A 12,779-nucleotide genomic window follows, 5' to 3' on the forward strand; every position below is an offset into this window, starting at 1 on the left:
AAACATATACAAGGATATTAACTTAATGAGACTTTTGAATATTAAAATACCGTTCTGATATTCTAAATACCATTTTCTCAGGGTTAGTATTTTCACGTCTTTAGAATATCATTGGAGTATACATATAACATTACCAACGAAGTGCTAATACGTAAAGATAAAAATAAACATATGTTGTTACTAAAAGTTTGAGATTAAGCACATATAACAGGTTTTGTCATATATTTAGACGTACCTATAGCTACATTAAATGAGATGTTTTGGAGTATTTTCTTAAGACTTCAGTTATTGGGTATCTAATATCTCTTTATAAATTAAAGTGTATTGGACTTCTTTAAAGTTTGAACTTATTATTGAATAGTGAGCTTCAATTAACGTAATTCAACTTCAAATTTGGTTCGCTGAAGTGGTGAGGAGTGAGTATCTCATCTAAATATTTTCCAATGCATCACATTTTTGTCAATCATATTATTCAATAAATAAAATTGTTACTAAAGAAAAATTGAAAAATTAATAAATTGTTGATCAATTATAGTATCAAAGCTATCTTCGATGATTTAGTTAAAGATTTTTATTATTGAAGACTTATTTTATAGATGAAGGGTCAAACTCATCATCTGTAACTTACCCCTGTTTTGTTTTTTAATGTTTGTCTTTCCTGTTGGCAGAGCGTTTTTTTTTTAATTGAAATGAATTATTATGTCAGGTTATAATTTCATTTTGATAATAATTGGAATTGGATTTAACGTGTGCACCATATAAATAAAATAAAACCTGGTTAGCGGAAAACCTTGATTCAAGTCTCACCGCTGCTAATTTTTCCTGTCAGTAATTACTGTCGTGTTTTGACGTGTAAAGGTAGTCTTCCTTGTGGTTGTTTGATTTATAAATTACATTATGCGTCACATTAAATATGCATCACATACTCGGTCCGTTATGTGTTCAGTTAACAGCACTATTACCAAGAATTTTTTTTTGTATATAGGTATGATACCAGCTTTTTTTGGTATAATTGCAAGCATGTTAGAAGTTCCTGTTTGTATTTTGCAAGAAGAAGAGATTAATTTTCATAAAAGTTGACAATTAGGCAGTTACATTTAGATGGTTATCCAATACAAGGGTTGAGGTTGCCGGGATTTTAATTGTGCTATACTGTTATGTAAATTTCTGGAGAATGTCTCTGTATCGAGTTCACGAGCACAGAAATAACTCCAGTGTAGTACTCTTCCTCTATCGAGTTTCACGGTAAGAGTCTGATAACGACGACCGGATCTGAGTGTCTTCATTTTTTTCAGATTCATCGTTCCACAAGACCGTAAATTATTTGACTTGGTTCGCTGGAGATGTTTACATTTCTGCCCATCTCACAGATTCTTTGCAGACACAAATGGTTTCTATGCAGGTTTGAGAATTTTCAATTTTCTTCGCTGTAGGAAATTGAAAAAATTCGCCTCAGTAGCAAACGACGTTGGCTAAATTTAGAACGGAAGTTCGTCTAATTATGCCGAGGTTGCTTGTAATTGACCACTTGATTCATCCGAAGTTCCTTGTAGCCGAGACTCTTCAATTAATATTGTATCAATTCAAAACCCACTGAAACGCTTCGACCTGAGCTAAACTTCAAAAAAGCAGAATCTATGATTTTGCCTGATTAAGCCAAAGTCGCTTGCAGCCGACGATCTATTGCTGATATCATATCAACCTAAAACTGGTCGATACATGGTGTTAAGAATCTTTAACTTTTCTCTTTTAGAGTACAGATGATCTAACGTTTTGTAAATTTATATCAAATTCTATATGATTTCCATCAGATTTATGATAGCTAGTAAGAAAATTAATTTAGTTAAATAGTATTTACATTGATATAACGGAACTTGATTGGAATAGATTGATAAAACATATTAACAAGACACATTTATGTGCGTAAATTGGTAATTAAAGGAACTATTAAAATTGAGAAAGTAGATTTTCTACTCAAACTAGAAGAGACAATGATAAAAACAAGATTTATAAATTTAAAGATAGTTGGGGCATCATTCAATAATAATGCAACATAACTAAAATAGCATAAAATAAAATAATAAAAATATAAAATGAAGTGTTATATAATATCTATTAACATAACATCATGCCATATTAATATGCAAGAAACGGCAATTCATTTAACTATCAATACTATTTACTATTCATTCCTCTTTGGTAATTTTAATTATATGCTTCGCCTTTTTTACATACCAACCAATACACAAAATACTAAGAATTAGACTAATTTCTAGAAATTACTCTATCGGAATATTTAATGTCGACAGATAACTGGAGTAGCATTCATCGCCACCTGTTAATTGTGTGTGAATTGAAAATGATCGCAGAATTTATATTAACTTCAATGAGTCAATGAATGGTCAATAAATATTAAAGGATTTAACATATAATTGAAATACATTTAAAACAGAATAAAAATTTCTTCATATCTTTTTTCCTATTGATTGAACACTTTAAAATCGACGTTACATGGACGATACACGTCGATTACATTCCCGTAAACACAGCATTTAATTAATTTAGATAAAACGTATATATGAAAATCTCGGGCTTGAATTGCTCAATAACATTGCGGGCTACGCGACGAGAAAACCACCGAAGGAAACTCATAACCGTAAAATTCCAGTAAACGCTATCGGTTGCATCGAATATTAACCGAGTGCCATTTAATACACGTCTAAACGACACATTAAAAGTGCAAATAATCTCACTTCTTAAGCAGTTTCGAACAACTTAAGATGTTCTCTGTTTTAATGAATACATTCAAAGTGGATGATGGCGTGGTTTAATTAGATTACTTCAATTTGTAAATCAATTTGTAAATTAAAAGTATTTAGAAAATTGTTAGAAACGTAAGAAATAGGTGGTGTTCGGGTTACACACCTATTTCTTGTATTGAATCTACTCTATTAGGTATTAAGGACCAGATTCGGTTTGAAACCGATCTCTTTTGCTTGTGGTATAGTCGGTAATTTAACGTAGAACCCAATCGAAACGGACCGCGATTACGCAAACCAGCTTCAGAAGGACGCATAAATTTCCCCCTAACATCCTTTAAAGGCAAATACCGACTGCGGTAAATACAAAATCCGGGACGATCTTGCGGCCTGTACCACACGGATAAATAGCACTCCCATTGCCTCCTTAATTAAGATTTATAACTTGAGATAACGCCCTGTTTGTAATCATCGCCCGGAAGTGTCCGATTTTAATCCATCCAGGACACACTTTTAACTTGTCCGAAGAGATAAGTATTTTCGCTATTACTGTTAACTTTTGTTCTCACTTACCATCTCCGGATGTAGCCACGTGCGATCCGCTTTCACCTGCAATTAAAAACAAAATATGTATTAAATCGGAGAGTTAAGGGAAAAAATGATTGCGTGGAGGCGGCATTTTATTGGTCCATAAAATTTGATCTAGCGGTTCGAAAACGGGGAAGCTATAAACGTCGCTTGTCCAGTTACAGTTATGAATGGACGGTTGTATGGTCCGAACGGGAGATTTGAGAATACGTAATGTGGGTTAAATGTGCATTGGTTGGTTACTTGAAATCATGGACCCGTTCAACTTTCTGCAATAAATTTATAATAGGAAACGAGAAAACCAATAATATACATGGATAAAGTAATCATATCATTTCAGTTATTGTTATTTTGTTGTTTATACCATATTTTGTAATAAAAGGGAATAAATTATAACTAAACCATTTGCTTATATTTGCATTTGCTTGCATTTAGAAAGTTAAAAAATCTTAATAAAGAAGAATTATCAATTGAACTTTAACTTATGACATTTTTGTTTAAGGATTTTACTATTACAGTAAAACGTCGATATTGTTAGACCTAGAACTAGAAACGTTCGGGTTTAGCCGTGCGTCTCTTAAGGCTACTCAACCTGAATGTTTCTAGTTCTAGGTCCAGTGTTAGTTGTAATGCTAGTGTTGGTTCTAGTTTTAGTTGTTATTCACCGCTAGATTGTTGAATATTTTTACTGAACTAAAAGTTGAACTAACACTAGACCTAGAACCAGAAACATTCGGGTTTAGCCGTCTTAAGAGACGCATGGCTAAACCCGAATGTTTCTAGTGTTAGTCCCAGTGCTAGTAGGACTTTTGGCTATAACAGACACTCCTTTCTCCGTATTAGTTCGTTATGATGATGAGATTTTCCTATTAATTATTTTTTATCCATGCAAATATATTTACATACTTGGAATATCAATAATATTTAAAAGGGCATCTAAAGATTAATCTTCCTATTTGTAAAGATTAAGATAGCCATAATAATATGCACTGTCAATGGTTATTTGTATAGCGAATTAACTCACTCCCATTTCCAATTACTGAAATAAACGGGAATGATTACTAAAGACATAATTAACAATCCATCGACAATTTCTAATTGCAACTCTCGGAAAAGGTTAATATCTGTACTTCATATATACGGAGAAAGTCTTAATATACGGTGAGTTATAAAGATTTAGATACGATCTATAGATCGATGACGAACGAATTGATTGTTTATAGCGATTTGTCTTATAAGGAAATGTTAGGAAACCGTGAGATTTATTGGGTAATAAATTAAATTAAGGTAGATAATGGGAAAGGGGGCAAGATTGTATGCGGTATTTATTGATATGTGTCAGCGAATTTAATAATAAAATGTATGATCGGTAGGAACTAGTAGGTAACGTTATTTCCGGGAGATTATGTACTGAAAGTAAACAGTAGTTGCTTAACGCCGCGCTTAAGTGAATTTTTATTGATCTTTATGTTAATCCTATTTTTCCTGTCTTAAATAAATCCTTATTTATATGTGTGATAACTTTAACATTCCAAGCGGGTAAATCGTAAATTATTTGAATCAACTCAAAGAATTTTCTACTTAGAAAATCGTTTCATACGAAAGCAGCTCGTTTTATCTCGCATTATATATCTTTCAGTAAGTGCTTTCACCATTGTCGCAAATTGGCCAGGCATGTAATCTAATCTCTAGGTCTTGCAGATAAGACAACACTTTCGTTTCGAATAGCAGCAACGTTATTTCTTCGCGGCCAAACCATTTACGTAACGTTTCTTAGAATTCATAGATTATTCCTTGAGCACGTACAAAAGAAACCCAATCTGCTTAGAGAGACTTCGATCAATATTAAACCAGATTATAAAATTTCTGTTCTCATAATAGCGTAATGGTAATGATGGGAAGTACAATTTTTGATGGCCAACAAAAGAATCAGAATAAGGTTATATAGTTAATGGAAAATCTGATTTAACTAAGAAAGAGGTTTGGAGAGGCTATTGTCGTTTGGGAATATTCGGGAATATATTTTGATCGCTCGGACGCGCGGCTATCATAAAAGAAACCGACATAATAATGGGGCTTTGTGCTTGACGGAAATTTTGTCTCCTAGATGTGAGCTTTAACCGTCACGCTTTCCACTTGTTACGACTTTTTTTTTGTCGCGCACTTGCCGGACGATTGTTACATAAATTGACGAAAAAATTATTACGAAGAAAATTACGAAATTACAGTAAATAATAAATTAAAATTGTTTTGAATCTTTAAATTTCAAAATACCAATAGAAACTTCGATACTAATTTTATATAACCACAAAGTATGTGGTAAAATATTAAAGAAAATCATTAATTTTTAAAGTTTATGACTCACTTCTCACTTTATTATAATAGTTTCTCTTGTACCCACAAGGCATTCTTTTGGGAAACAACGTCTAATTAGCGTTACTTGTTAGTGGATTAATGTCTAGTGTTAGTAAATAGTACATAAATGTGGGCAATTATTTGTAATATTTGAAACGCGTTTTAACGTCGCCGCTCTAAATTAGAGTTTCATGCAAATGAATTATGAAATCGGAACTACACCGTGAATTAGCGGTTTATCTTATCTCAATATCGTCGAGATTCGGATATAGTTTATATTGTCAATGTGAATTCAGATAATGTATGTTGCAATATTAATTTGAAGGTTTTTATTTGATAAAGATTAAACTTGTAGTAATCATAGATTTATTTGAAATAATCAATAATTTTTTATTCTATAAATATTGGTGCTTTAAGTAAGTTTTAAAACAGTTTTTAGTTTAGTTATTTAAATTATTAAGAAGATGGATGAAACGAAAATCAATAATTAATGCAAATCGAAGAAAGATAATGTCATCAATAATGTCAGTTTTAAGGAGAAATATTATTAGTCTTATTACTCCTTTGAATTTCCCTTAAATAAAACTAAACCTTCGCCAAATTGTCTAAATTAGATGAAAAAATGTTAAAAAGTGTAGCTTGAACCGACAATAAAAAGACATTGTGGAGCATATTGATACAAGATAATACACCAATCGAATTACCAGATATTAAAATACTTTTCGAGGAAATTATGAAACTTGCACACTTTTTATGCACCTCAAGCAAACACTGTGCTCCCATTCCGAGCATTTAACGAGAATGTATTGATATACTAAAGTGATGTAAAAATCTGAACTCAATATCACCAATTATTTGAAATATACTTATTCTCTTAGTATTAGAGAAAAGTAAGGCGTGTTGCGTAGTATTCCAAAAACTATACATATAGATCATTTACGGCCAATAAATCAGTATTGTAAAAGTAAACAATATATTCTGCTTCCACATGGCCTAATGAACTACTAATGGTTGGTGAATGATAATAACGTGCAACATGTTCTAATCGTAACTGGTTTACCTGATGCAATACGACAAGTTGAAGTAGTAAATTGTACAACAACAACAATAAAAATAAATTGATGTTCAATTGATGATAAACACAAAGATTTAGTGTACATAAAAACAGTAATAGTACTGTGATACCAAATAAACATCTTTTTACCTCAATATCTACAGAATTCAACATAATAATATATTATCCATAAGAATTTGTACAATATATTCGTTACAATAAGGTGTTATTCACAATCAGATTCTACTTTTAAGGAAAGAACATGGGAATGAACATGATCTTCTGAACCATAAATTTATTAGAATGAATGTTTTAACGAAGAAGGCAATACGTTTAGAGTTTTCTTAACCTGTTTATGGAACTTGTGTGTATGACACATTTGTTAAATAATTTAATAATTACTAAATAGCAATAACTATTAATTTAGCAATTACGACTGGATATCTTAAAAACGTTCTGACCAAAATAAATTCTTGTAATACTCCAGACTATTGGCTATTGTCATGATATACTTTCTAAAAGCAGAAGTTCAGAAAATGGTAATTCTGGTGGCAGCAAAAAGTTGATAGCCAAATTTATTGACAAATTATCTGTTTACAAGAAACGAAAGTCTATACAAGAAACACGCAGATTTTGACAACATGAGCCGAACAAAACCTCCAGGAGACCAGGAATTGAAAAGAATAGCTCATAAGGAGTCTATAATATCGCTATATGAATATAACACCTCATGTACGGTGCTGGAATGACAGAGTGGTAGTTGTTTAATGTTGTTTTTAGGTTTTTCTCAACATTCGTTTTTCTGAACTAATGAACAAAATATATCTATATCTATTCCAACGATTTTGATGAAGTTCATTTCACATATTATTATATATTCAGATTCCACATATTAATTGGATATATACTTGATTGTATTGGTGTTAAGTAGATTTTACTTTGCGAAAGGCTGTCTTTTCATTGTGTAACGCAGCATAATTTTAACCTGTGTTGTCTGAAAAATAATGTTTGGTATTGGAAATTTATTTGCCTTTCAGTAAATACAGTCTATATCCCATGAAACAACGTTGGAACAAAGGTTATGAATGATAATTTATTAACAACAACATCTGAATGCAAACATTGTAGGGCTGTTGTGGAAAGATGTGAAGATCAGGTATTGATATGGGATTTCATAAATGATTTGAAGAAACGGAAGTACGAATTTCTGTGGTAAATAGTTAGCTTCCGAACAGAAAAGTGAAACCACTCTCATATGAACCACTGGTGAAGTTAGTATAGAACACCTATTAAACAAAATAGCATTAATTTATTTGTCGATTTAAGTACTGCGACATTAATTTTCCTCCGTGCGTCATCTAGATGATTCCGGGAAACCGACTGAACAACCACAAACGTCAACAAATTAATTATCTCCCGGAATAATTCGATTTAATGTTCTAATCTTCTATCCCAATTTTCTTTCTTATATTAGATTCTTAGAATAATAAAAAAAATATATTCTTTAATGTTTAGAGGAAAGGTTAATGGGATGTTAGAGCTAATGATATTTTCAAATGCTTATTGTTTAACTCCTTTTCTGTATATTGTAAGTATGCAAATATGAAAATTCGTTCATATTTTTTACAGTTTAACCACAAAATAATATAAAAAGTAAAGTTGATTTTTACAATACATAAAGTCTCTGCTCTGCATATTTTGTTAAACTTAAATTCCGAAATACCCTGACTGTAAGTTTTCAAAACATTTGACGAATACACAGACTCAATACATCCATATTAACCACCTATCAAAAGAAATTAAGAAGTTTCATCATAAATTAGATTATAATAATAGACTTTTGAACTACATATATCACATTTTATTTATCAAACAACATCAAATTGAACTAGAAGAAACGATTTTTCAAGCTAAAATTCACAAAGGATGAACATGCCAATGCTTGGAGCAGGAAACAGGAAAAATTAACTAAACTGAGAAATAAGAAACTAGAAAATGTAAATAAAACTAACTTAAGTATCAGATCAATACACCAATTTCACCCACTAATGAACAAGGGTCGCAAATATAGCCTTACACCACAGGGACACAATCTACCTAAACTATCCATTGAACTTGAAACTGCTGCTCACAACACACCAAAAGAGGAGAACTTAAGGAAGGACCTAATTGACTGACTCAAAAGGAAGGAGAGGGAATCTAACAGGTTATTGTAACTATGCAAAAGAAAATTGTAGTAATCAGAACGTGTTTTAACGATTCTGAAGTAGTTAAACAGTTTATAGAAGCAAAGCATCTGTCATTATCAATAATGTAAGAACTCTTGAAAACTTTTGATTAAAATCTAATCATTAATTACTGATGAATTTATAGATAAAATATCATTTAAAACCCTAGATTGGCGTGTTTTTGATGAGAGTATAGCAAAAGATGCTTTACTTCCCGTATCTAGCGGTACCACAGACACTTAATATAATAACCGTTATGAATCTCTTTAAATGTCATGAAATAAATCCTAAAAACTGCCATGTTTTCATTTTAGATGTGATGTAAATGATAGCGTTATAATTGGCAACTAAATTAAAACGAGATATACATAATATGTAGGTATTTTCATTTTTTTTATTATATTAATATTCAGTCAAGTTGTTCTTTAGATAGTTTTTGGTTACAATACATTAACTGCGTACAGTCCTAACTTAATTAACACTTATTACAAAGCTTAAATGTTTTAGTGACAACACTGCCTTAATCAATGGGTAAGAATTATTTTATTGAATTCAAACAAGGTAACTTCATCTTTATTTTAATGTAAAACTACTTGCTTCGATAAATAAATCTTAGTATGATCTTTTAAATTCCCTGAACTTCTTAATGATTCAGTAAACAGAATTTTCTTGTATTAAATCTTTTCGTTTTGAGATTTATAACAAAATCTCCCTTATTGTAATGTCAATCTGACATTAATAGTCGAGTTTTACGACGTTAAGCATTCACGGCCGATCGCGTATAACCAATCGGCGAGCCATCGATCAACGTTTTAGTCCGTTCGCGGAACGAATACGAAATGAGATAGATCAACGACGGGCGGATATAATTTAAGAGGTGTGTAAAATGCAGCTTAATTGGCCCGCGACGGACCAGGTGAATCAAGAGAACACTTTAAAGCCTGAAGCGGACGACGTCTGAACGTCATTCGCCTCCCATGGCGGCGGGATCGACGACGGGAATCGTCCGGGTTTTGCGGGACACCATCTCGGGACATGAGCAGGCACAGCACGTGTCTTGTTCGGCGTGTACGACATCTGAAACCTGGCCGTTTGCTCCTCTTCAAGAGGTATGCACGGCCCGCGCCCCGTTATTTATGACTAAACTGGATGGCTGAAGCTCTCTTTCGCCCAGAGCCCATCCCGCCGTGGCCCGTGTACTTTTCAGAATGCGACGAGAACATGATCGTCATGAGAGATGTGTCAGCGTCATTGACGTACCATGTACGCAAAATAACATCGGTCTATCTTTTTACAAACAAAATAAACAAGTAGATACTACTCTATGAGATCCTAGAACCAAGTCCTAACACATCTCTATTTTACTCCATTATAAATAATTTCAAAAAATTAAATACAACTTACGTTTCTTCTTCTGTTCAGCTTCCTGTTGATGTATTACACTGGACGATGGATCCAACATCATGGAGTGTCCCAGGTGACCACCATGACCACCTGGTTGACACTCCATCGTGATCATAGCACCCTCTATGGTGAAGAATCACTGCAACAAACAAAAAAAAATTAAACGAATACACATTTACATTCTAAAATATAAATCATCATTATCTACATCGCAGATTGTCGCAGCAAGTTCATGTTTAGCAGATCTTATTACGACCCCGTTTATTTACACTTCACAGTTTACAGTCTTCGTCTCGATAAATATGGAGCTATGCGACACTTCTGCTCCGGCTCGGCGATTTCTTTTTACGAGAAGAGCCCGCTGTTAATCAGGGACTCCAATAAATTTTCGCGTAGATAGTGTCGATGCGTACGCCAAAGGTGGAAAAAAGGGGCTTAAGTACACGCGAGAGGCGGCCTTTAAATCATGATCGAGATCGGACGCCATCGCCTGCCATATGGCACTGAACACGAGGCGCAGAAACATCCATTACCATCCGGACTTAGAACGGCGAATTCACCATTTCGCCTTATGGCGTTCCATATTCGTTTGTATTTGGCCGGTTTTCGAAAGATTTCTATTAAACAACCGAAAGGTGATCTACCGTAAAGGTGAAAACGGCCTAATAAATTATTGTTAATTTGTCTGAACGCGTGCCATAAAAATTGCTTCGTCGGAGACCGCAGCAATTACTTTGTTACTTCGCCGTGGTTTGCAGAAATGCGCTAATTATTCTTTAGTTCATTAATTAGGCTGTTCGAATTGTAGAGTAGGTTTTAAATTGGTTCGGTGATTTAATGGAAAAGAAATACTTGTGTGGATAATAAATGGTTATAAATGAGGCGGAATCATGAGAAATATCAATAAATCATTAAATAATTATTATTATTGCATTACATAGTATACATTATTATTTCGTTAATTCAATTATTAGGTTAAAATGTATAAAGTACAAGTTTTGTAATATTAAATTAATTAACGTAAAATTTACAGTAGTACTGTAAAATCTTGATATAACGGATTAATATGGGGAAGGAATTGTCCGTTATATGAAAAATTTTTAATTTGTAATTTAATCGGTTTGAATGAATAATTTTAATGGACACATTCAATCCTTCAAACAGTCATCCACACAGTTGCGTTCTGTACTAGTCAGTTCTATTTCTAGCCCAATAAAGATATCCACAATCTAGCACTGAATAAAAACTAAAACAAGAACTAATAGTAGCATTAGAACTAACTCTAGACCTAGAACTAGAAATATTCTGGTTTAGCCGTGGGCCTCTTAAGACATCTAAACACGAATGTTTCTAGTTCCAGATCTACTGTTAGTTCTACTTTCAATTCAATAAAAATATCCAACAATCTAGCGTTGAATAACAACTAAAATTAGAACTAACACTACACCCTAGAACTGGAAACATTCGTGTTTAGCCGTACGTCTCTTTGGTTGTGAGGTTTTTATAAGTACCTTTTCTAGTTTTAAAAACGTATTTTATTTATTAATAAATGTCTGCAATGTGTGCAGGATTTCTCCTAAGCTGGCAGTCGAATAATCAAATTTTTGAGATCGATTACTTTTGCTAAACTCAAAAACTAGGGCAAAATTGTGCCGATTTTACCAGAAATGTCATATTTATTAATAAAAGAAAATCGACGATTCTTCTACAGATAATCTGTCTGAAAATAAGCTTCTACGAGCTTCTTTAGATGTGAGTCCATTTCGTGGCAAAACTCAAAAAACGATCTTCCAATTGTTAACTTTAGTGCTTGCATTATTTCCATAATGCTTGTAGGACCGTCATTAAAATTACAAACGGCAATATCGGAAGCAATGCCAACCACTTTCTTCACTATGAACCGTTTTTGGTGCCATAGACCATAACACACCGTTGTAACTTTCATTATTATTTTGTGTGTATCCCCCTAAAAATCTTATCAAAAGAGCTTGTCTGGAAAGTATAGGGTTCACAGCGTTAAAAACATCTTTGTCTATTGCTGGCTTATGGGTGTACTCGTCGATCTGTGACAAAGCATACGCCTTTTGCCAGGAACACCACGAGTCGACACCAATTGGACAATTGCCATGTTATGGATTTTCATCCATTGAACGTTTGTGAGATCTCTTTTTTCATAGTCTTTACAAAATCGTGATTTTTATGAATAGCCAATCCATAGTATATGGAAAGTTCATCAATTAATTTCCGCATTAATTTTCCTTTGCCCCTAGTCCTCTGTTCCTTTTCTTTTTAATTTCGTAAATGCGAAAAAGCGAATGGGTGCTTTTGCACATGTATCGATCATGTGCAAAAGCACGTTCTTTTTTTGTCATTCTAATATTTTCAAAAGAT

The 12,779-nt window shown here is 32.9% G+C and overlaps 1 protein-coding gene across 8 annotated transcripts in view; it reads right to left on the reverse strand.

Moving 5' to 3' along the window:
• The window catches only part of LOC111413454 (paired box protein shaven), a 155,755-nt gene that overhangs the window by 114,876 nt on the left and 28,100 nt on the right, over window positions 1–12,779 (reverse strand). For all 8 annotated transcript variants that reach the window (XM_071199221.1, XM_071199227.1, XM_071199216.1 and 5 more), the window contains exons 2-3: window positions 10,389–10,527; window positions 3,333–3,368 (exon numbers count right to left, since the gene is read on the reverse strand). In XM_071199221.1, coding sequence (XP_071055322.1) covers window positions 3,333–3,368; window positions 10,389–10,503 — 151 coding nt within the window. In that variant the 5' untranslated portion in view covers window positions 10,504–10,527. The remainder of the gene's footprint in view (window positions 1–3,332; window positions 3,369–10,388; window positions 10,528–12,779) is intronic.

This window comes from Onthophagus taurus, chromosome 1 (assembly GCF_036711975.1).
Source record: "Onthophagus taurus isolate NC chromosome 1, IU_Otau_3.0, whole genome shotgun sequence".
In the NCBI taxonomy this organism is placed as follows: domain Eukaryota; kingdom Metazoa; phylum Arthropoda; class Insecta; order Coleoptera; family Scarabaeidae; genus Onthophagus; species Onthophagus taurus.